The 24,943-nt window shown below is 33.9% G+C and overlaps 1 protein-coding gene across 5 annotated transcripts in view; it reads left to right on the forward strand.

The window, feature by feature from the left end:
* The window catches only part of LOC111055397 (myeloid leukemia factor), a 48,099-nt gene extending 25,474 nt beyond the window's left edge, over nucleotides 1-22,625 (forward strand). For 2 of the 5 annotated variants that reach the window (XM_039427881.1, XM_039427886.1), the window contains 2 exons: nucleotides 6,040-6,105; nucleotides 21,767-22,625. In XM_039427881.1, the coding sequence (XP_039283815.1) occupies nucleotides 6,040-6,105; nucleotides 21,767-22,103 (403 nt within the window). In that variant the 3' untranslated portion in view covers nucleotides 22,104-22,625. Of the gene's footprint in view, nucleotides 1-6,039; nucleotides 6,106-15,177; nucleotides 15,236-21,766 lie in introns of all 5 variants that reach the window. The other 3 variants (XM_039427895.1, XM_039427903.1, XM_039427912.1) reach the window with 2 other exon arrangements.
* The last annotated feature ends 2,318 nt before the right edge of the window (nucleotides 22,626-24,943 follow it).

The raw sequence follows: 24,943 nt of genomic DNA on the forward strand, positions 1-24,943 counted from the left end.
AGAAAACCGTAAAAAACATGGTTTTTTAGTCATTTTCCGCCACTTTTCTCAAGAATATTACGGAGCTCCTGAAATTTTCCCAGAAATGAGACTTATGCTAGTTGATAGGGCTTATAAATAGCTATCCATGATATAAATTTGAAGAAAATCGTTAGAGCCATTTTCGAGAAAAACGTGAAAAACATGGTTTTTTAGTAATTATCCGCCATTTTTTCCGCCATCTTGAATTGAATTTTATTGAATTTCTTATTGTCGGGTCCTCATGGTATAGGGACCTTAAGTTTAAAATTTCAAGTCGATCGGTTGATTAGGAATGGAGTTATCGTGTTCACAGACATACACACACACACACATACACACATACACACACACAGACCAATACCCAAAAATCATGTTTTTGGACTCAGGGGACCTTGAAACGTATAGAAAACTTGAAATTGGGGTACCTTAATTTTTTTTGGAAAGCAATACTTTCCTTACCTATGGTAGTAGGGCAAGGAAAGTAAAAAAGACAGCATACCCTTAGCATTAGAAGATATCCCATGGTTTGTAGAATTCGTTCAGAATTTGGAAGTTTTGTATCAAATTGAGATGATACTGTATCATGTGTTGTGATACTGTATCATTTATGGTGATACCATAGAGTAAAGATGGTATAAGAAGATATCCCATGGTATGGGGTGTTTATGTTATAAATTCCACTGTTAACTCAGCTGATAATCTTATAGTGAGGTCCACGTTATAATGGCAGTGGAGAAAGATAGCAGAACAACGTTGCCGATCCTCACTGTCTTGTCAATGCCTTCTATAGACGGTAGCTGATACAGGTTTATTAATGTAATATTAATTGTTCATTCTCGTTTAAAATAATCAATTATATTTTATTAATCAAGAAATTAAATTTTTCAGTAATAATTTCATAATTAAGATTAAATATTTTGTTAATTGATTAATTCTACATTGTTGGAAGCCGATCTGGCAACAAAGCAAAGCGAGAAAGAGATAACGCTATCCGCTTTGTTGAATGATAGACAAGGATAGCAATACCATTTCAATTTGATAGCATATCAAACACTGCCGTTATAACATGGACCTTTCTATAGTAGTTATTTTTCATGAAGCTATGTGACGCAGGTAGTCTCTCATACTGTGCCGGTTTCACACTCACCTCAACAAAACAGTAATAATAGACAGTAGTCGACAGTAATCGGCTTGAGTTAACAAAAAATTGGCTTTATATTTGGAACATAATCTATCTGTGGAAAATCTTCTTATTCTATCTTTTGTCTATGATAGTACATGATTTATTAGCTAAATTTTCCCTATCACCCTATTTTATTACCCACTTTTCACTAATCTAACCTTCTTATCTACTGTATCTGTTTTTCATAGTCTACTTTTCTTTCAATCGTATTAAGTTAACCATTTTCTCAAATATTGTTTATTTCGATATTTTATGTTCCACTATTAAGCATGCTTTTCGTACTATCAAGAGTTTTCTCTCAGTACAATATTTTTCTTCCAGGTGACCTATAGTTTTACTATTATATTTCCATTTTTTCCTTTAATTTATTTTTATTAGATCCTTGTGTTGGAAGACAGCTTTTGAGTTCTCTTTTCAATTTTATTATTCATACAAAATCATCGATTACAATTTATATGCAAAACTGTATTTTATAATTTATATGCAATTCAAGTAAAACTGAGAAGTATATTCCTCGCCGAAAGCGTCCCTTAAAACCTTGGATTACGGACGGAATAATAAGATCAATTATTATACGGGATAAAATGCATGATAAAATAAGAAAAGGCCCTGCAGATGCTGATTCGATAAATACATACAGAGTTTATCGTAATACATTGAATAGACTCATAAGTGAGGCGAAGGATAACTATTATAGGGATAAAATAGAACAATGTAACACCAATAGTTCAAAGCTTTGGAGGTGTATTAATGAGGCTATCGGGGAGGGGAAGAAAGAGTGTTGTAAAATTGGAGTTGATGCCAAGAGGTTGAATGACTTTTTCACCAATGTTGGGGAGAGACAGGCTAAAACTATAAACAATGATCCCACAAGCTCTCCAAATTTCAATTTCAACAACGATGTAATTGAAACTCCTCTACCGAATTCCTTCTTTATGAGACCGACAAACTTCAATGAAGTTCAAGCGACAATAAAAGAGCTGAAAAATAACTGCACCCCAGGCTTGGATAATCTCAATAACAAAGTACTCAAACATATAAGCCACACTATTTCACAGCCGCTTTCCGTGATTTTCAACAAATGCTTTGAACAAGGCTACTTCCCTAAACATTTCAAAACCGCCAAGATAAAACCTTTATTCAAGCAAGGAGATCCCTTGGACCCAAGTAACTACAGACCAATCAGCCTTATTAGTAATCTAGCAAAAATCATGGAGAAAATTATAAAGAAGAGATTAGTTGTGTATTTAAACAAGCATAAAATAATAGATAAGAATCAATTTGGATTCCAGACTGCGAAAAGTACCGAAGATGCGTTAATTGAATTTTCTAATACTGTTTCACAAAACTTGAATTCCAATTACAAATCTATAGCAGTTTTCCTGGATATTAAAAAAGCCTTTGATACTATACCACATAGTTTTCTTTACAATAAACTCGAAAGATATGGCTTTAGGGGAATATTTCTAGAACTCATAAAGAGCTACTTGAGAGATAGAACCCAGTCTTTAACAATCGACGGACTTACTGATGTCTCCAAAATGACCTCCTACGGTTTGCCTCAGGGAACGGTACTATCACCAATCCTCTTTATATTATATGTCAATGACTTATTAAAGCTGAAATTAAAAAACGCCACAACTATATCTTTCGCAGATGACACTGCAGCTATTTTCCATGGGGAATCTTGGACTGGGGTACATGAAATTGCAGAACAGAACTGTTTGCTCATAAAAAATTGGTTGGACAGAAACACCCTGAGCCTGAACATTGAAAAAACCAATTACATCACCTTCGCATTCAATACAACTGGTAAACCTGATGAGAATTTAAATCTGAAACTCCACTCAAACTGCAACAATAACTGCACCTGCCCTACTATAAAAAGAGTCAAAAGTACCAAATATCTAGGTGTCCAAATAGATGAAAATTTGAAGTGGGACATACACATAAAATTTATTTGCAGAAGAATGAGATATCTATCCTATAAATTCTACGAAGCAAAAAAAATTCTGAACTCAAAACATCTAAAAATGGTTTACTTTGCACTGGTCCAGTCCATAATTCAGTATGGTATATCCGTATGGGGGGGCTGTTATAATTCTCACTTAGAAGAGCTTTTCATAATTCAAAAATCAATAATCAAAACAATTTTAAATAAACCCAGACTTTACCCAACCGACTTGACTTTCAAAGAGTTTAATGTGTTAACAGTTAGGCAGTTGTACGTAATAAATGTAGCGAAATATATAATCAAACATAAAGCTAATTTTCCTTGCACAAATAACACAATCAATAACCTGTACAATCTGAGACCCTCCTCAAATAAGTATCTTATGTACAATACAAACATTGAAACCATCAGAAGACAACTTATATATTTAAGCACTAAATTGATAAATAAAATTCCTGAAGAGTATATCTGCTGCGCGAAATTGACTAAAAAAATAAAACATGATATTAGTATTGGATTAAAACGAACTATTTTTTCTACCTGTAAATTAAACAAAGTAAAAGAGGAACTTAGTGTTTTTGTGTGCTCACTTACCAATCTAGTGTGGACCTTTTTATTTATTTTTCTTTATTAAATTAACTATCCTATCATCCCAACTCACCTTTTTTCCTAATCCTTTATTTTCCCTCTCAAGGATTGAAAGCCTTCCTAGTACATGGGTAACCATAGTTGGAAGAGCTTCAATCCCACCCCTTTACACCAAATACTGAATTAGCATCTTGTACGGACATTTTTGTTTTTTTTTTTTGTACTAATTTTGCTAGTTGTTTGTTCTTGTTGTAATTTAATATTACTTGTATTTTATGTATGTGTGTAAAGGAAAATAAATTGAATTGAATTGAATTGAATTAAATTTGCTCGTAACAAAATTATGCATTTTAAAAACAATATTATAGTTCAGATAATATGTGAATTCAGGCTTTAATTTTTTTAATAATGAAATTTCAATAATACATGCTTTTAATATGGTTTGGTTCATAGTGAGGTCCACGTTATAATGGCAGTGATTGACAATCCTTTTCTATCATTCGACAAGGCAGATAGCGCTATCTCTTTCTAGCTTTGCAATGTTGTCAGTTTGTCAGAAATATTTTACTTTTACTTTTGTCAGTGACTGTACAGATGTAAACAAACAAACTTCAGGTCATCCATTGCCATGTTTTTTTTTTTATTCTAACAAAATACTTGAGTAGACAAGTCGTATAGTTGATATAAAATATATTTTTGAATAAATAATGTAATTTTTAGATATTACCATAGCCACCTCTAATACAAGGCCACGGCCTACGATATTGCAACGTCGCAGTGTGGGCCTACAATCTAATACATGATTGGTGAAAAAGATCAGCTGGTATTTTTTAAAATCTTTTTCTATGTGGCTCTGTTATTTATGTTGTGGCTCTGTGGCTATGATATTACCTTATGAGAAACATAAATTATACCTGAAATTACATTTTTATAAGATTTTTGCATTTTTTTACATTTTGATAACTTATACCATCCTAGGCCCGGTTGCACAACAGCCGGTTAAATTTTAACCGTGATTAATTCCACGAGAACCAATCAGAGAAGCCGTTTTTTCAAAAACGCCTGGTGGTTCTTGTGGAATTAATCACGGTTAAAATTTAACCGGCTGTTGTGCAACCTAACTTGATTTTTGTTGATTTGAAGTTCAGATTGGTGTATTAAAGCTTTTAAATTGACCGCGAAAATTTCAAGAGTATGTGTTATATAATAAAATTCTGATCCCTCTCAGGTATGAAAGTTTTGAATCAAATGGATGTTTTATTGATGAATGTATATTTGACATGAATTTGATTATTTTATGAAAGAAAATGACAACTAATATTAGATCAAATGTAATGGGATGATTTCAGTTACAGTTATCCAATACAGATGTATGTGTTTTAGTATAGTCTGTGGCAAAATGGAGTCAAATAAAGGGTGAGTGTAAAAGGACTTTACAACTTTGAAAGTACATAAATATTTATTGAAATTACTTACAGAATTGAGAAAGGTGTCATTTTGTTGAAAAAACGCTTCAAGTTTAAGATGTGCGTGTTATTTTGGTTCGAAGTGACAGCCGTTGGTAATGCGACATACATCCCACCGACAATCGATTTCTTGCCACACTCGTACCAGCATATCAGGCGTAACTTGTGCAACCGCAGCGATCCGAATGTGATCCGATTTCGGAGGTCATTTAGATTGTCTGGTAGAGGCGAAGCATAAACCTTATCCTCAATGAAATCCCACAAGAAGAAATGCATTGGTGTTGAATCCAGTGAGCGAGGTGGCCATGCAATCGGCCCTGAATGCTAAATCCAACGAAGTTGAAATCAATTGTCTACAAAATCCCGAACTTCATCGTGGACCTGGTGCACCGTCATGCTGAAAGTAAAAGGGTACTTGTTCATCTTGTTCAGCATGACGGTGCACCACCTCATTTCCATGGAGAAGTTTGGGATTTTCTAGACATTCGCTTTCAACTTCGCTGGTTTGGCGTGCAGGGCCAATTGCATGGCCACCTCGCTCACCGGATTTAACACCGATGCATCCTGTGGGATTATATTAAGGATAAGGTTTATTTTCTGCCTCTACCAGACAATCTAAATGACCTCCTCCTTTCAAAGTTGTAAAGTCCTCTTATAATCACCCTGCAATCGGCAACACTGTTCTCTCATCTTTCTTCAGCGCCATTGTAACGTGGACCTCACTATAGTGTTGTCTTCTTTTTTGATAGTTTTCAATAATTATTGACTTTTTTACACTTGAGCATGTGAGTTACAATGTACGTTTCTGTTTTCTCATTTCTTGTCAGAAACTATAGATCTGGTTCCAACTATGATGTGCCTCCTACCTATCCGGCTTTGCCTCCAACTTCAAGGTAATCATATTATTGGAGATTTTGTGTGTCTGAGAGGAGAAACAATTCACGGCAATTCTATGAAAATCATTTCTTTAGTTTTGTTTTTACATATCTTGAAGCCTTAATTCCATTTATCTATTTCATTCCACAATCACATTATCAAATTAAAGTTAATTAATTAATTATCCTTCTTTATGAGGCTTCTGATATTTCAGAAGTTGAATATTTCCATTTGTGAATAAATAAAATTTATTTATTATGGATTATTTAATAATCAATAAACAATATTGTCTCATATTTGAATCAATTGACTCAGAAAAACAAAGAAGTTAATTCATTAAGGGACGTTTGCACAGTGACAGTTTAAACTGAATTTCATTTTAAACTGGATTAAATCCATATCAAGTCTCGTTTATTATAATGTGGTTCATTTTCAGCCACCAGCTGATTAAATTCAGTTTAAGCTTTGGCTGTGCAAACGGCCCTAACTCATTTAGGGTCGGTTTGACTCAGTGGTCGCGCTGATAAGCTATCGCTAAGATAAGTTAAGAATCATGCGCATGCTACTCCCGTTGGAAGGGTGACCGCTTGAGCCAACTCCTCTGAATATGATTCATGAGTTGTAAAATCGCTTCCCGGTGGTTCGGAATCCACCTAAAACTGTAGGTCCATTCATCTCGCATTATCATCCCCCTCATTATCCACGTACAAGCCTTGAGGTCATGTGGGCATCACCATCAGCAACAAAAGTTAATCTTTTTTTTTGTGTAGTTGAGAAGTTGATATTGTGGTAATTATTCATATTAAATGAAAAATATTAAGAAATTGTTAAAAAACCGCTGATTTATTGATAATTAGAAAGACCAGTTTCGGTTATTACACCATTGTCAATCTCTGATAAACTCTGAGTTACTCTGATAAACTTATTTATTTATTTATTTATTTATTCGTTGATATAATTACAAATCATATTCGAATATGATCGGGATAGAACAACAGGCATAGCCCAAAACTATTCTGTTCCCAAATTTTGATAAAAAATAATAAAATGTCCAAAAAAATAGGTTATGTTCTTACTGAGGAAATTTAAAGTTCAAAGTTCTGTCCAAGAATATATATTAGCTAGAAATTTTGAATTTAGAATGATTACAATACCAAATTATAGTAAAATTTTGCACTTAATATCACTGCACTTTGAATAAATTAAGTTATTTCAGAAAATTTTGAAGCCAAAAATATACATATAAAAATACATATATAAACTCTGAGTTTATCAGAGATTGACAATGGTGTAATAACCGAAACAGTGGTTTTTTGGCAATTTCTTAGTCTTTTTCATTCAACAAAAGTAAATATTTGACAAATTACTGCCAACCATTCATTTGAATGTGTTTATTTTTTTATTAATGCGCTTGACGAAATTTCTTATGCTTTTGACGTATTTCCACATTGTTTTATTGAAAAATGGTTTCCGAGTATTTATTACATTATTTGTTGTAATCTCTTGTTATGAATGAATATTATCTTAGTCTTATATTTTATTTATGTTGAGGAAGCAAATTTGGGTTATTACTTGTTGTTTCCATACTCAGTGTGTTACAACTGATCTCGTGTCAATGGGCTTTTAAATTAAAAAAAAAACATGCCACTGATAAAACCTGATAATGAGAAGGCCTCTATAGCTTGAATTTTTTCTTTAAATATGTGATCTGATGGTATTCAATGTTGATTTTAATTTTTCTTTTAATTTATATGATTCTTGTACAGTACTATTTTTCTTTAGTTCCAACATGTTAACCATTAGTTTATCCTATTGATTTTTCGATCCTCATTGCTCAAAAAACTAGCTTTTTTCATTCAAATAGATAAAAAACTCAATGATTGCCTTAGTATTTTATCTACCATTCCACATTATTGTTGGTTGTTACTTAAATAAATATATAATCTCCTTGATAAAATCTTTACTATGAATCTATTGTGCCTTAATTGTGTTATACAGTTTCACTTTTATTGTTTCTTTTCGATTTCTCATTGTTTAAACTAACATTAATAGGCCTACTCATTTTGTGTGGTGGTGATGAAAATTTGGATAGAAAAATTACTATGCTTTGGGCTTGGCACTTGCGTTCCAGTGTGTATATCACTTTACTGTCGCTGAATTATAATATGTTATTGCTTTTAATGACATCCAAGTAAAGTTTTTCAAACTGCGCTCTAATATTCCAAACTACTGCTTTAAAGTGAAGCAATCAACTACTTTGAAACATAAATAAAATTAATCGGCAATTATTATTTATACGTAGAAAACTAAGGCATTACAGATGAAAATATTTCAATTTGAATAAACAGATATACTTACTTACTCCTTGGCGCTATAGCTCATTCAGAGCCTTCACCTCCTTCAAAAAACCTCTCCATTCGTCTCTATCGGCAGCCTTAGAAAACTAGGGCATTATAGATATACAGATAAAAATGTTTCAATTTGAATAAACAGATATACTTACTTACTCCTTGGCGCTATAGCTCATTCAGAGCCTTGACCTCCTTCAAAAAACCTCTCCATTCGTCTCTATCGGCAGCCTTACGTCTCCATCCCCTGGCACCCAGCTTCCTAATATCGTCCTCCACATCCTCCAGCCAACGCTTTCTCGGACGTCCTCTCAGCCTTCTCCCTCCTGGGTTGTTTCTGAAGACCTTTTTCACAGCTCTTGAGTCACTCATCCTCTCAACGTGTCCCAGCCAACTCAAACGCATCAGATAGAATTAACAGTTAGGATCCATTTTAAGTACGATTGAATGATTCTTCAACTGAAACATCTAGGGCCGGTTTCTGAGCTCGGGATTTGGCTAAGTTCTAGACTTTAAACAGCGGAGTCAGAAAATTGGCTTTCCGAAACGAGGCGTAGTCGTAGTCATTGTCAAAGTCACGTTTGAATTAAATTTAAAAAAAAAAACTAGAAAATTAAACACAAAATAAAATGAAGAGAAAATAGGGTAAAGTTTCAGCTATTTTGAATTGTTTGTATATGTTTAATTTCGTCAAGGAAAAACGTTCCCAATTATAGAAATGATAAAATAAAAACTGCGACTACTGTTATAAAAACTGCGACTACGCCCCGTTTTGGAAAGCTAATTTTCTGACTCCAGCTGTTTAAAGTCTGGAACTTAGCTAAATCTCGAGCTCGGAAACCGGGCCCTAGTGTTTTTCCACGTTGTTCCGCATGTAGTATCATATCCTAAGTCGAATTATCTTTATAAAGCTGATACAATATTTTTTATCGAAAGTGTAACAATTGGATATTTTTTATTGAAAGAGTACAAATTATTATATTTTTTATCGAAATGGTAACAATTTCCTATTGATGGTATGCATGTAGCTCTAATAGCCTACTGATGAACGTTTTCTAGCTACCATACTAAATTATGCATCAGTTTTTTAACGCCAAAAATAGTCGTCTAATGTATTTTACTAGTGCTATTTTTCGTTTCCATCGCCAAAAAAATAGTCGTTTAATTTATTTTACTAGTGCTACAGTAGCCTATAATGATAGTCTTGCTTTATAAAAAATATTTGTAGCTGTTGGCATAAACGTGCGTACAGATTCATGCGTCACTAACACGTACATTTTGTTTTTCATCAGCTGATGCTAAGCTGTATTTGTACAGAGACAGAAAGATACAGATATAATAAGCATAGCATCAGCTGATGAAAAGCGAAATGCGCATGCTCGTAGCGCATAAGTCTGTATGCACCTTAAGATGAACAAATATAGTGAGGTCCACGTTATAATGGCAGTGTTTGGTTAGCAATGGTATTGCTATCCTTGTCTATCATTCAACAAAGCGAATAGCGCTATCTCTTTATTGCTTTGTTCTGTTGCCAGATCTTCTTTTAACAATGTAGAATTAATAATTAACAAAATATTTCATCTTAATAATGAAAATTCATTATGAAATTATTGAAAAATAAAATGTACTGCTTAATTAAATATAATTGATTATTTTAAACGAGAATGGACAGTTAATATTACATCAATAAACCTGTATCAGCTACCGTCCATAGAAGGCATTGACTAGACAGAGGATCGGCAACGTTGTTCTCCTATCTTTCTCCACTGCCATTATAACGTGGACCTCACTATAGACTTTGTCACTTGCTTATTTTCGCGCATAGGGCTGGCCACTAACGTTAGAACATGCATGTCATGTTTACATAAACACATACACATGTCCATCTTCAGCGAGAGGCTTCTAAGATAGAATAAACAAGCAATAACAATAAATGAACTACTGGAAAATTACAAATGATAATGATACGAAAATAATTTATCCTCAAATAGAGCAGCGAAGAAAAAATGAAAACAACAAAAATTGGAGATACAGAGTTGTGCAGAGGAATCGCATGTTTTTCGAACAGCCAGTACTCGTCAACGGGAGAGGTTATTGCCCTGGAACGAATGTTGGCAGACGACCCATACTATGCCATTTCAGTTGCTATGAGCGTTGGAACGTACAACATCGTGTGTTCGCTGTTGAGCAGTTTTTTTTAGAAACAATGAATCTGTGCAACCCTTTTGCGTCAATATTTTAGAGTTGAGGGTCGAGGTGCAATGTCCGATCGAAATACTGTACTCCGATGGGTTGCAGCGTTTAGGAGTACTAGTTCTCTGATGGAAAAGAAACCACATGGTCTTCCCCATTCCCCGGAAAATGTAGACCGAGTCAGAACGGCAGTTGTTACTAGTCCTAGACGATCGACTCGACGACACTGACTCGGTCTACATTTTCAGGAGTACGAACTGAACGGGAAAGACCAGGTGGTTTCTTTTTCATCACAGAACTAGTACTCCTAAACGCTGCAGCCCATCGGAGTACAGTATTTCGATCGGGCATTGCACCTCGACCCTCAACTCTAAAATATTGACGGAAAAGCGTTGCACTGTGACTACAGATTCATTGTTTCTAAAAAACTGCTTAACAGCGAACACATGATGTTGTACCAAGAGAAACAAATAAATAAATAAATAAATAAATAAATAAATGAATAGACAGTCACCTTACATTCTTGTGTCATCACAGAGAAACACTTTGGAGCAACATTTTTTGAGGTTAGGTTTTTGTACAGAGTTGTGCAGAGGAAACGCATGTTTTTCGAACAGCCAGTACTCGTCAACGGGAGAGGGTATTGCCCTGGAACCATGCCATTTGGCCATACTATGCCATTTCAGTTGCTATGAGCATTGGAACGTACAACCATAGAGAAACAATAGCGTAAGTAATATCCCATGGTATAGGTGTTTATGTCGCAACTTTTACTGTTATCCCAAGCCGATTACTGTCGATTATTGTTGATTTTACTTTTTTGACCGGGTAAGAGTGTATGAACGGCACAATATGAGATACTACCAGCGTCATAAAGCTTCACGGGAAAGAACTACGTGGGCTATCGGCTTGAGATAACAGTAAAAGTTGCGACATAAACGCCCTATGCCATGGGATATCCACTTATGCTATTGTTTCTCTATGGTTGTACGTTCCAATGCTCATAGCAACTGAAATGGCATAGTATGGCCAAATGGCATGGTTCCAGGGCAATACCCTCTCCCGTTGACGAGTACTGGCTGTTCGAAAAACATGCGTTTCCTCTGCACAACTCTGTACAAAAACCTAACCTCAAAAAATGTTGCTCCAAAGTGTTTCTCTGTGATGACACAAGAATGTAAGGTGACTGTCTATTCATTTATTATATTTATTTATTACATTCCACAATCATAATATCTAATTAATGATCTAAATAGAATCAACAGGATACACCCAAAACTGTTTCTCTCCCTAATTTTGATAAAAATAGTCCAAATTAGGTTATAAAAACACTCTTTTATAAAGATCACATGTTTATGTGTAGCATGTTTAATCGTTAGTGGCCAACCTAAGATAATCCACTAGGCTTTTTGAAAAGTGTTGTGTGCATGTTGTTTCATAGTATCACGTCATTCACTGTACAGTACATACTGATCGAGATAGTATTTACTTGTAAGTATATACTTGAGTGTCCTTAATACCTGAAAAGTTTTCAAGTCCTAATTTTAACTTAGAACAACTATTAAATTGAAAAATTGATTATGATTAACTTGGTGAAACTAGAAAGAAGATGAAAGGTTTAACTAATTTATTGACCGAGCGAAGTGAGGTCCAAGATTCAAGTTGACGGTTTGGCATTTCTCTTAATGTTTAAATGTTGCGCATTTACGGCGAAACGCGGTAATAGATTATCATGAAATTTGACAGGTATGTTCCTTTTTAAATTGCGGATCGACGTATATACAAGGTTTTTTTTGGAAATTTTGCATTTCAAGGATAATATAAAAGGAAAAAGGAGCCTCCTTCATACGCCAATATTAGAGTAAAAATCAGACTATAGAATTATTCATCATAAATCAGCTGTTTAGTGGACTATAATACTACCCGTTAAAAACATCGAACATCTTGAAAAATGTATCTTTCTATCAACGTTGTAGACAGTATTGCAGCCAGACCTGAAAACAGTGCTTACACTCACATTTCGGGACGACACGTCACGGTACGATAGGACAGAGAGCTCTATGTTTATTTAGGATTTTTTCTAGACATTTTAAATTGGTATATATTAATTATTTTTTGAGAAAACATAAAAACAGGTCAATGTAACTTACTGAGCGCGAGGTCTACTGTTCACAGAACCACTAGTTTATCTATACATTGATAGATACAATATAATTCTCAACTATGAATGATTGGGAATGACCCTACGCCGATAGGCAAAACTACAGGGCCCGGACTGTACTTATTTATTTATGAAAAACATGGAAGCATACAGGATTTCTCCCAAAAATTGCTTCCATAACAACACAATTACAATAGTTCTTATATTTCTAATATAGTTCTAACTAACTAATAGTTCTTCAATTACAATACTTATGTGGAACTACTTATATTTCTTTAACATGTGAATACTTCCTATTTTAATGATAATAATGTGAAATATCTCTTCTATATTTGTTTTTGAAGCATATCATCTACTTTGTAAAAATAATTAAGGACTGTTTCGATCTATGTGTACGCTACGAGCGCAACTACAAGACTTAACCTGTTTCGATCTATGTGTACCGCTACGAGCGCTGCCTCTAGTTCCTACAGAGCTATTTGAACTATCGTTCACCGAGGAACCATTCTTTTTTTTTTTTGAAGGAGTCGTTCTCGAGTCATCGTTCACTCAGTTCACTGTGCAAAGTCGATCCCGCTTCCTGCTACGTATCGTGTCGTTTCCCGCTCCAAGTTACATTCATGTCGATTCTCTACAAGATTAATCCGCTCCAAGTGTTTTATTTCTGTGATACCGCTTCAATATCAACTTGAGACTTATTATTGTTGAGTATAATTCATAAAGACAGTATAGAACTAAGCAAGTTGTGCTTCCGCCTCGTGTAGTGAGATTCCCTCCTTTGTATGAAAGACTTTGTTTTACACCGCTTTGTTGTATTGAACTTGATTTATTTGTTTGAGTAATTATTCATTTGATCAACTTATTGTTGGTCTGGTCCTCCGATTAGTGTATTCGTTTCAATTTGTGTTCACTCAGTTCAACCAAGGCTCCATCAGTAGAAGCTACTAAGTAATTTGTTATTGCGCCCACCTCAGTGGCCGTAACAGTAACCTTATCTGAATTTTGGAGAGGAATAGCGCACAAGGTTACCAGGGGCGAGGCGTGACTTTTTGGCTCTGTCATCTCCAGGAACAATTCAGTTGAAAGTTTGAAAGAAAGCTGCACACCCCTCCCCTACTTGAAAGATAGTGTTTCATTTTGGACGATTATTTATCGAGCAAGATCACATCTAGTTTAAGATAAGCTTACTATTCAAAATATTTGCTCGTTTATCTGAGTATTGAAGAGTGTAAATTTATCTTGAAAAGTGAAAGTGACATTACCAACATTTTGATTTGGACAGTATAGTACCTATAAATTGGAAATGGGACAGTTTTGGGCATGAGCCTGTTGTGCCTTTCCTCAGATTAAGTATTTGTACACAATGTGAATGTGAATAAAATCCTAGAGTTGAAAAGTCTATAACTTGGCGAAATCTCTAGCTCAGAAACTGACCCTCAATAATTAAAATGAAATTCTTTATTCTTTATTGATTCATACACCAAGTACATCTTCAAAAATGTTCTTTATTGATTGATTCAAGCACATCATCAAAATGATAGGGAGAGAAAAAATAAGGTAACCTTGTGCTATTACTCTCCCAAATTTAGATAAGGTTACACATAGTCCAAAATAGGTTAAGTCTTGTAGTTGTTCACTTCACTAAATTTTCAGTTCTTAATTATTTTCACAAAGTAGATTTTCAAATTTAGATGCTTCAAAACCAAACATAGAAGAAATAATAATAATTATCAATAAAAAATTCAAACAAAATAATTATTGTACGGTTTGCAACACTGGCGTGGAACAGTGGAATCGCAGAAAATAGCGATGTCTTTGACCGTTTACGGGGAGAGGGAGAGTGAAGATGCAGAAAAGTGGTGGTAACCAATGCTACATAGCATTACTGGAATCGAATATTTTTGAGAATCACATGGAACTGATGATGCAGTAGTCTACTTAATTCAAACTTGGCGCGCTTGCAAAAAAAGTTTCTCTTTTGGTTTCTACACCTTTTTTTGTATTATTTTAAATCTTTTCAATTTGTAATATACACATTACATATCAATATCCAGTCATGACTGGCCTCGCCTCTGAAGGCTACCTTATTTTTTCTCTCCCTATCATTTTCATGTTCTTATTGAATGAATCAATAAAGAATAAAGTACTCTATTCTCCATAAAAATTGACTCCGTCATAATATGAGAATGTAATAATATGAATGACCGTCATTTAGATTATTTTAGTATAGCCTACTCATTCTTAAATTAAAAATAATTGTAAATGAATAACATGTAAGAGAGAAAATTAGGAGGTATAAAGGACCGTCAAGTATTCATTTACTTGTAAGTACTCTACTTACTAGACTTTACTGTGGGATCTTGAGCTTGGCCTATATATGTTTTCAGGTATGGCCGCCATTATTGAATGATCTGACAACCTGTAAATAAATTAAACACCCATTAAGTAAGTAGGATAATATGTTGCTAAAAACATAAAACATTTCTATATGCTTCATTGGCCATAAGTGTTTGATGTTAATTTTATATTTTAATTGTTAGATTTTATAGATTTTTTCATGTATGTTGAGCTGCGTTTACACCAAAGTTATTAACAAAATGTTAATAACTTAATCCTTATAGATTCTATTAAATTGAACATAACTTATCATACACATGATGAACATATGTGTTTGTCAAGTTCCGTTCAATGTAATAGAATCTATAAGGATTAAGTTATTAACATTTTGTTGATAACTTTGGTGTAAACGCAGCTTAAGGAAGTTAGCCCAACCGATGAAATTTTTTTATTTATTTATTTATTCATTTTGTACATTGAAAATAACAATATCAACTCATGAATGATTGGGAAAGGAACAAAATTAATCCAGTTAACTTCTTTCATGATTGAATAGCAAACAATGTTACACATCAAGTCTGCTACAGACTACAGTAAATGTTATATAATTGATTGTTTAAGATGATTCATTCATTTAAAAAAATAAAAACTGAGCTCAATATCAATATAATTTGTATACATTCTCGTTTAAAACTAATTTTTACAACTACTTTTTCAAGGGTATAATCCACTTTTTCAATCCATATAAAAATATATCACAACAGAATTTGACACTGAGTTTAATATCAATATAATTTGTATACATTCTCGTTTAAAACTAATTTTTACAACTATTTTTTCAAGGGTATAATCCACTTTTTCAATCTATATAAAAATATATCACATCAGAATTTGAATTTTTATTGGAACAGAGAAACTTTGGAAGTTATTAGTTATTCTTTTTAAAAAACATTTAAACTCTGAGTTCAATATCAATATAATTTGTATACATTCTCGTTCAAAACTAATTTTTACAACTACTTTTTCAAGGGTATAATCCACTTTTTCAATCCATATAAAAAGATATCACATCATAATTTGAATTTTTATTGGAACAGAGAAACTTTGGAAGTTATTAGTTATTCCATGATATTAGTACGGTAACTGAATAGCATTGTAAAAAAAACTTCAAACTTTATAAATTATAATGTAAGATGTAAAAAATTGGTAACTAAACAGAATGATAAACTTTTTATTAAAAAGAATATTGACTAAAACTAAAAGAATAGCTTTTTGCATTTCTGAACGTGGATTTTGGAGTCTAAATCAATACCTAATATTTAACTCTAAATTTATTGATAATTTCGACTTTATTAATATAATATAAAATTAGCTAACTAAAATGCATCCATAAAGCCTGGTTTTCACTAGTAGAGTTAGTGGTCGAGTAACTGGCATACTAACTCTACTCTACTTACTTGGTCGAGTAACTGTTTTCACTAAAATTGAGAATAGTAGGTAAAGTGTGTTGTCTAGTGAACAGAACTAACCTTAAAATGTCAATACGGAAAATTCATTATCGCCGTTCTGTCACAAAAGTTTTACAAAAAGCATTGATATTATGCTTAAACTGATAGTTTAATAAAATGTTTTTAAACATATTGATATGTTCTTAAACTTGATAGCCTTCGGCACGACTCTACTCTACTAGCTCGAGACTGTTTTCATTAGCATAGTAGTGGTAGAGTAGAGTGAGAAGCGGTGGTGGGGGAAGGCAAGTGGTAGAGTACTATCCCACTCTACTCTACTAAAAACTAGTACTCTACCATGATCGTTTTCATTGGGAGAGCTCACAAGATAGTTAGTACTTGCCCAGTGACTCTACCACTAACTCTACTAATGAAAACCAGGCTTAAGGCTCAACTCACACTTACACGACTCAGGTCGAGAAGAGACTCGACTCTAGTGGAGAGCATGTGTTTTCAAATGGTGACATCGCGGAGACTAGAATCGACTGGTCTGAGTGTCACCATTTGGAAATACATGCTCTCCACTAGAGTCGAGTCTCTTCTCGACCTGAGTCGCGTAAGTGTGAGTTGAGCCTAAGTGTATGATATACAGTACAGTACATTTCCTAGCATGAAATCATCCCAAAAATTGGAAGAATTTTTTCGGAATTTATCATTTCATTTTTGAGAAGAGAATTTTCAAAAATTGATCTGGGATTAATTCATAGAAACGGCACTAGCACGATGTAGAACTTGGTTGATATGTAATTCAAAATATTCTTCCCTGTCTGCTTGTAGTGCATTATTTGTTGCATGCTTTTGAAAATAGTTGTACATCTGTTATTGAACTATGAATTATAATTTAATAAATTATTATTATTTAACGAAAATACCAATTAAATGCTGTAAATCACCCCGATTTGCATGCTACTGCAAATATTGACAACAGGGTAAACAGCTAGATGGAAATTCGATGAACGCTGCTATACAAAAATAATTTACGAATAATTATATCATATATGATTTATATATTAATATAATTATATCAAATAATATCATTTACAAATAATTTTTGTATAGTAGCGCTCATCGAATTTCCATCTAGCTGTTTACCCTGTTATCAATATTTGCAGTAGCAGAAGTCTTCGGGGTGATTTACAGCATTCAATTGGGATTTTCGTTTAATAATAATATTTCATTAATTAGCATTTGAACAAATGCAACTACCAATTTATTTCATGTTGTGATTATAACTGTTCGGAGGTCGATGCTCAAATAAGCCCTAGACTTATGCGTGTAAATAGTAGCCTAATAGGGATTGTAATTGTCCCATTTAGCTAATATCAGGTGAATTTTTCTCATTGGATTTTGATTCAATGTATCTGTAAATACAGATTTCCCTTACACGCTTAGTTAATGCATGGCTTTTATATTATCTAGCAGATACCTCAAATTTCGGGTGGCATGCCAATTGACAGAATCCCAAACGACCGAAACGCTATATTTTCCCAAACGGCCGAAAACTACTTTTTTACCAATTGGCAGAATTAATGAAATATTGAAACTGGAACTTTCTCATTCAGCCGACAGGAAACTTTTAAGAATTTTCCCAATTGACAGAAAACGTTGTTTGTTGCATTGAGCCGAGTGTTGAGAGTCCCAAACGACCGAAAGTGATAGGTTTCCCAAACGACAGAAAGTTTCTCTAGTTTGTCGCAAATGACAGAAAGCGTTCTGCCAATTGGGAAAAAAGTAGTTTTCGGCCGTTTGGGAAAATATAGCGTTTCGGTCGTTTGGGATTCTGTCAATTGGGACCCTACGAAATTTCGTATCTATAAACTTTTCATAGATGGGATTTTGTTATTATCAAGCTATAATTTGTATAAAATAAGTTGGCCCCCCACCCGAAGAAATTGCAACGTCTCCAAATTGTACAAAATTGCAACTTTCTCAAATTCCTAATCCAATCACAGAATTGATTGAATTAAATTATTAAATAATTAATTACTAATTTATTAAATTAAATTATCCCCGATATTCCATCTGAAAAAGTTTCAGGGTTAATGGATTAAAGGCAACTCAATTTGTTTAATGGATAATATTTATTTCTAGAATATCCTAGCCAAGCACACTTTCATTGATTTCTAGGAGTGCTTTGCTAAGACAGTTCTTAAAATCGTTCATATACGACATTCTATGTTGCTTCTAGCATGAACTGTTGTGCATGATTGTTGTAAATTAATTATTTATTTACTCTTTGTCTTATCCACTTGCTTGTATGTATGAATACACTTGCTTATATACTTTACATGTGTATTTTTTTTAATTTAAGTTATTTTTCATCCAAACTTTCTCTTCTTTTCATAGCAGAACTATTTTTTAGAAAATTTAACGTCAAAAGCTTGCATTTTATATTGGAACATTCCATCCATTGGAACATTTCAATAAATGCTATAAAGTTGTATAATAATCTTGAACAGTAGAACATTAATTTATGGTACTAATTTGGGTCAAAACTATGTTCATTTATTTTTCGGGTTATGTGGTTGTGACATTTGGGGTCTCTCTATTGAACTAATATTGAAATTTTATTTGAAAATGGAAAAATTACTAATTATTGCAAATTTATAGAATAAAAAATGAAAGGCTTCCACTAAACTATAGTGAGGTCCACGTTATAAAGGCAGTGTTTGATTAGCAATTGTATTGCTATCCTTGTCTTTCATTGGGTAGCCGTCTAGTTGTCACCCTGACTACTTGTCACCTACAGAGTTGGCACAACTGACACCCCCGCGGCGTAGGGAGGAGTGATCAAGCAATTTTTATTACTGGTTTTGATGTAGAATTGAATGCTAAGCACTTTTGGTTTAGTAACATTTTCCTATAGAACTTGATAGTTAGGCTTCATTTTCCAACTTTCAAATGAAGATCCAGCTGGAATGGTGATTTCTTGTGGAGTGGAGTCGAGGGGATAGGTTGTCGTGACCGTAGACGACTACTTGTACCCTCGTAAAAATATGCCATTGCCGTCAAGTTGTCACCCCGACTACTTGACACCTACTGGACCGGAGGTGCCAACTAGTCATGACCGTAAACGACAACTTGACACCTCGCACCCTCGCGACAGGGTGTCCCCCCCGACTAGTTGTCACCTCCTTAGAAAGCAGACAAGTAGACGGGGATGGCTCACGTCTACTTGTCCCCTAAAAACCGGTTTTAAAAGGGGACAAGAAGTCGGGGTGGCATCTAGTCGCATTCCCCTTTCATTGAACAAAGCGAATAGCACTATCTCTTTCTCGCTTTTCTCTGTTGTGAGATCGTCTTTTAATAATATAGAATTAATAATTTATTAGCATAATATTTCATCTGAATTATGGAAATTCATTATGTAATAATTATTGAGAAATATAATTTCTTGCTTAACAAAATATAATTGATCATTGTAATTGATAATTATAATATTATAACATTTGATAATTATCTCCACATGACGTTTGTTTATAACATTTGTAATGTTCGATGACAATAATAAATATTATTGATTATTTTAAACGAGAGTGAACAGTTAATATTACATCAATAAACCTGTATCAGCTACCGTCTATAGAAGGCATTGATAAGACTGAGGTTCGGCAACGTTGTTCTCCTACCTTTCTCCACTGCCATTATAACGTGGACCTCACTATAGACATAATATGAACATAACACATAGCTTTATCTATTAGCTTGCTGTAGAGAAACCGTTATATCCCTGTATTGGAGTTGTATATTTTTATGAAACAGATCCTAGGCCTCAGTTATTCTCTGTTAGTTTTATTTATAGGGTACTACCTTAGACCAGATATAGAATATATAAGGTATAGAATATAAAAGTACTACTATAGAGAAAAGATATCATGAGAAGATATCCCATGGTGTAGGGCGTTTATGTTCTAAATTTCACTGTTAACTCAAGCCGATAGTCCTACTTATTTTTCGTGAAGCTGATAGTCTCTCATACTGTGCCATTCTCATACTCTCACCCGGCCAAAACAGTAATAATAGACAGTAATCAGCTCGATTTAACAAAGAATTTGCTTTGAATTTGGAAAATGAACAGGGCCGTCCACTCGAACCGTTTTCGTCCAAACTAGCATCGGCCGAAAACTACCGAACTCGTCCGAACGATCCCCCAATCGGTATATTGGTATAGGCCATACCATGGGATATCTCCTTATGCTATCTTTTCACTATGGTATAGACTAATTACTATATCAGGTGATTGAGTAATAAAGACTTACATGACTATAGAAGGCAGTCTGGCAGTGGCAAGGCAGAGAATCGGCCGCGCTTGTTTACTATCTTTCTCAATGCCATTATAACATGGATTCACTATAGACATCGACCTTTAAAACATGTCGAGAATTATAAAATACGATGAAAAAGGGGTACCGTACTTCGATTTCTAAATTTTTACATTTTCCTTGATTTTTAATAATTTATTGTTGTAGATTTTTCTTCAGCTCTCGTCCGCATCCCCACCTATAGTGAGGTCCAAGTTATAATGGCAGTGAAGAAAGATAGGAGAACAACGTTGCCGATCCTCTGTCTTGTCAATGCCTTCTATAGTCGGTAGCTGATACAGGTTTATTGATGTAATATTAACTGTTCATTCTCGTTTTAAATAATCAATTCTATTTCATTAAGCAAGAAATCATATTTTTCAATAATTTCATAATGAATTTTAATGATTAAGATGAAGTATTTTGTTAATTGATTTTTATTTATTTATCACATTGTGTACAAATACTTAACATGAGGAAAGGCACAACAGGCTCATGCCCAAAACTGTCCCATTTCCAATTTATACTAGATAAATTCTATATTGTTAAAAGACGATCTGCAAACTGAGCAAAGCGAGAAAGATAGCGCTATCCGCTTTGTTGAATGATAGACAAGGATAGCAATACCATTGCTAATCAAACACTGCCATTATAACGTGGACTTCACTATAGTGCCTTTGATAATATTCCCCTCCTTTATTGTTATCTATTTTTCATGCATTTCCTGTATTTCTATTGAAATCAATAAAGGCGTTATTATTATTCTTCTCTCTTTTTAATAACCGAAATTAGTGCCTCAAATAATATTCCTCTTTCTCTCTTTTTTCCAGTGGAAGACACACGGAAAGAGAGACAGTACAACACGAAGGAGCCGTGGAGGAGGAGGAGGATGAAGAAGAGTGTGGAGTGAAAATTGTCGAAGTGGATGATGATGATGATTACGAAGGAGGAGAAAGAAAGACGGAAGATGCTAGCAATGTGGTGGAGGAAGTGGGAGAGGAGGATGAGGTGGAGGCAGAGGAGGAGCCTGTTGTTTATGTTGCTGAGGAGGACACTAGTAGGGGGGGTGCTAAGGGGGGTCAGAGGTCCAGGGGTAAGAAGAGGAGTCACGAGCCGGACGTGACCCAACATGGTCATAAGTCGCAAAAAGTTCAGAATAGGCCATGAATTTTTGTTAGTGATTTTAGTTAGGTGATTCACTTCAAACTGTCATAGCATTCCTTATGAATAGCATCACTGAATTCCATCCAACCAATGCTGACAGTAAATGATATCAAACCGTAGAGAAAATATAGCATTAGAAGATATCTCATGATTTGCAGAACTCATTGGAAGTTTTGTATCAAATTATGGTGTTGTGTATCAAGTTGAGATGATACTGTATCATGTGCGGTGATACTGTATCACAGAATACATAAAGTATCAATTCATCCAATGCATTTTACATGACGCCAAGACTTGAGTGCACCAAGACCACGTCTAAGAAGATATCCCATAATTTGCAGAACTCATTGGAAGTTTTGTATCAAATTATTGTGTTGTGTATCAGGTTGAGATGATACTGTATCATGTGCGTTGATACTGTATCACAGAATACATAAAGTATCATTCCAACCAATGCATTTTACATGACGCCAAAACTTGAGTGCACCAAGACCACGTCACGTGACATCTTGTTAGAAATTAAAAATACCGCTACTATTACAATGTGTACGTTCTGTGTACAGTAAATTGTTTCAGTTCCAATAGTAAATTGTTCCATCACGTGACTACTGCAAAATGTTCCCATGGAACGCCGTCTCAAAATCGTTGGTTCAAGCTTTTGGCGCGCACTTATAAAGTTGATTTACACCAAAATGTGTCGTTTACTAGCTGCGTGAATGAAGAAAGGCTGTCTTACAATCTTACCGTCTAGAAAAGTGTGCATTTCTTTTATTCCATTACTCTCAAATTTTCTATAGAGAAAAATTCATTTAACGAATGGTTATCAAACATAATTTTGTTGGTTATGTATTCTATGGCTATGCTATGGTAAACAAGCTCGGATAGTTGGAAATGTAACAATTTACCAGGCTTCGACTGTGGGGCAGGAACTTGGAACTGGAACTGGTTTCTGGTACAGAATCTGTCAAAATTCTTCCCATGGGACGCGTAACTTTTTACCTGGTAAATTGTGAATCGGACAATTTACCACATTCTATGTACACAGAACGGGCCCATAGCTTGTTTAATATAGCATAGCCATAGAATACATAACCAACAAAATTATGTTTAATAATCATTCGTTAAATAACCATTCGCTAGACTTTCTTTCAAGATGGCGAATTTTGGCGTCAGGATACTGGCCGACTTTCCATTCTGTATGTATTCTGTGACTGTATCATGTGCGAGGATACTGTATCATTAAATTTATGGTGATATAGAAAAGATAGCATTAGAAAATATCTCATGGTATAGGGCGTTATTGTTCCAAATTTCACTGTTAACTCATTCATTTATTAATTTAAGCCATCTAAATACAAATTTTATAGTTCGGGAACTTTCTTTGAGCGGTCCAGAACGATGCGCTTTTAATACAACTAATTAATTAGAATTACTCAAGTAATTGAAGTGAATTTATCCTGTCAGTTTTGGTTAAATTTGATGCATTGGTGTTCTTTTCGAGCAATTTTGACAGTTTAAAGTGGATCTCATAATAATAATAACGATTATTATCGCTAATTCACTAAATTCATACTATTTTTTGTGCACCAATCTCTTGTATTTTACGTCTACTTGTATCATTCTTTTATTGAGGGTGATCCCCACATTAGCCGTAGACTTGTGCGTTGGTGAAAGATGTAGCAAAGTGCAGCCGATTTCAATATTTTACAATGTTTGAAATTCAAGCTTGAAGTACATTGAATAGCTTTTAGTACAATTCCCCACATTTTTACTTTTTTGAAAATAAAAAATAGTTTCCTCCCCATATTCATGAATGTATTCATTCATTCATTTCAAAAACCAAATTTTGTATGATAGCACAAAATTTCAGTTTTCTGATTTTTGGTAGGTTGTTTTTTCAACCGTTTTCAAGATTTATGCAAGATTTAGAGCTAGCATGTATTATGTTTTTATAAATACCATGTTGATGTACAATTTTACTGTAAATTGCTATTATCATCATCATCATGTTTATAATCTGAGTGAAGGTTCTCAAAATTTAGAATGAGAAACTCATCCAGAAGATTATTTTCTGTAGATTCAAATGCAGTGACCTCCATTCATCAATATATTTTATTGATTTTTCACCTTATTACACATATTTCAGTGATATATCTTGCATTGGTTGTTAATTTTTAGATTAATTTGTTTTATATATTTTTTTTTAATTTGTTATCAATTACCATTATAATCCAATCTAAGTATCCGATTTGCATCGATGAAGTTTAGCTATTATTGTTTTATGATGGAATTGATCTATATGTATATTAATAGATCATTTCTATCATTCTCAATAGATCTTTCTCATTTCATGCAAGTTTCTAATCTTTTGTTGAAGCATCCATTTTATTCTTCTGTAAAGCATGTTTTAAATGATGTAATTTTGCATAGTTTATTACATAAATACCTCTATTAATGTAACAGTTTTGTTTTCAGACGAAAAAAATTCTCCCAAAAATGGGAAAATATTACCCAACAGTTTTTATTACAGTTAGGCTAGTTACATACACATCGATTTTTGGTCGTACGATATTTTACCGTCCTTATAAATTCTATTAGATTGAACAGATGATTTCAAACATATGATGTTTGCCAAGTTCCGTTTAATCTGATAAAATTCATAGTGACGGCAAAATATCGTACGACCAAAAATCGATGTGTGTGTAACTAGCCTACAGTAGATGTCATCATTTTATTAGGTAGGCTATTTTGAACAGTGATACATTACTAGTTTTTTTGTATTTTAATACAATGATATAATTTGATGATCGTGTACCGCTCTTCTGAACCTAGATTTTTACTAA

The sequence above is a fragment of the Nilaparvata lugens genome, chromosome 1, assembly GCF_014356525.2.
Source record: "Nilaparvata lugens isolate BPH chromosome 1, ASM1435652v1, whole genome shotgun sequence".
NCBI lineage: Eukaryota > Metazoa > Arthropoda > Insecta > Hemiptera > Delphacidae > Nilaparvata > Nilaparvata lugens.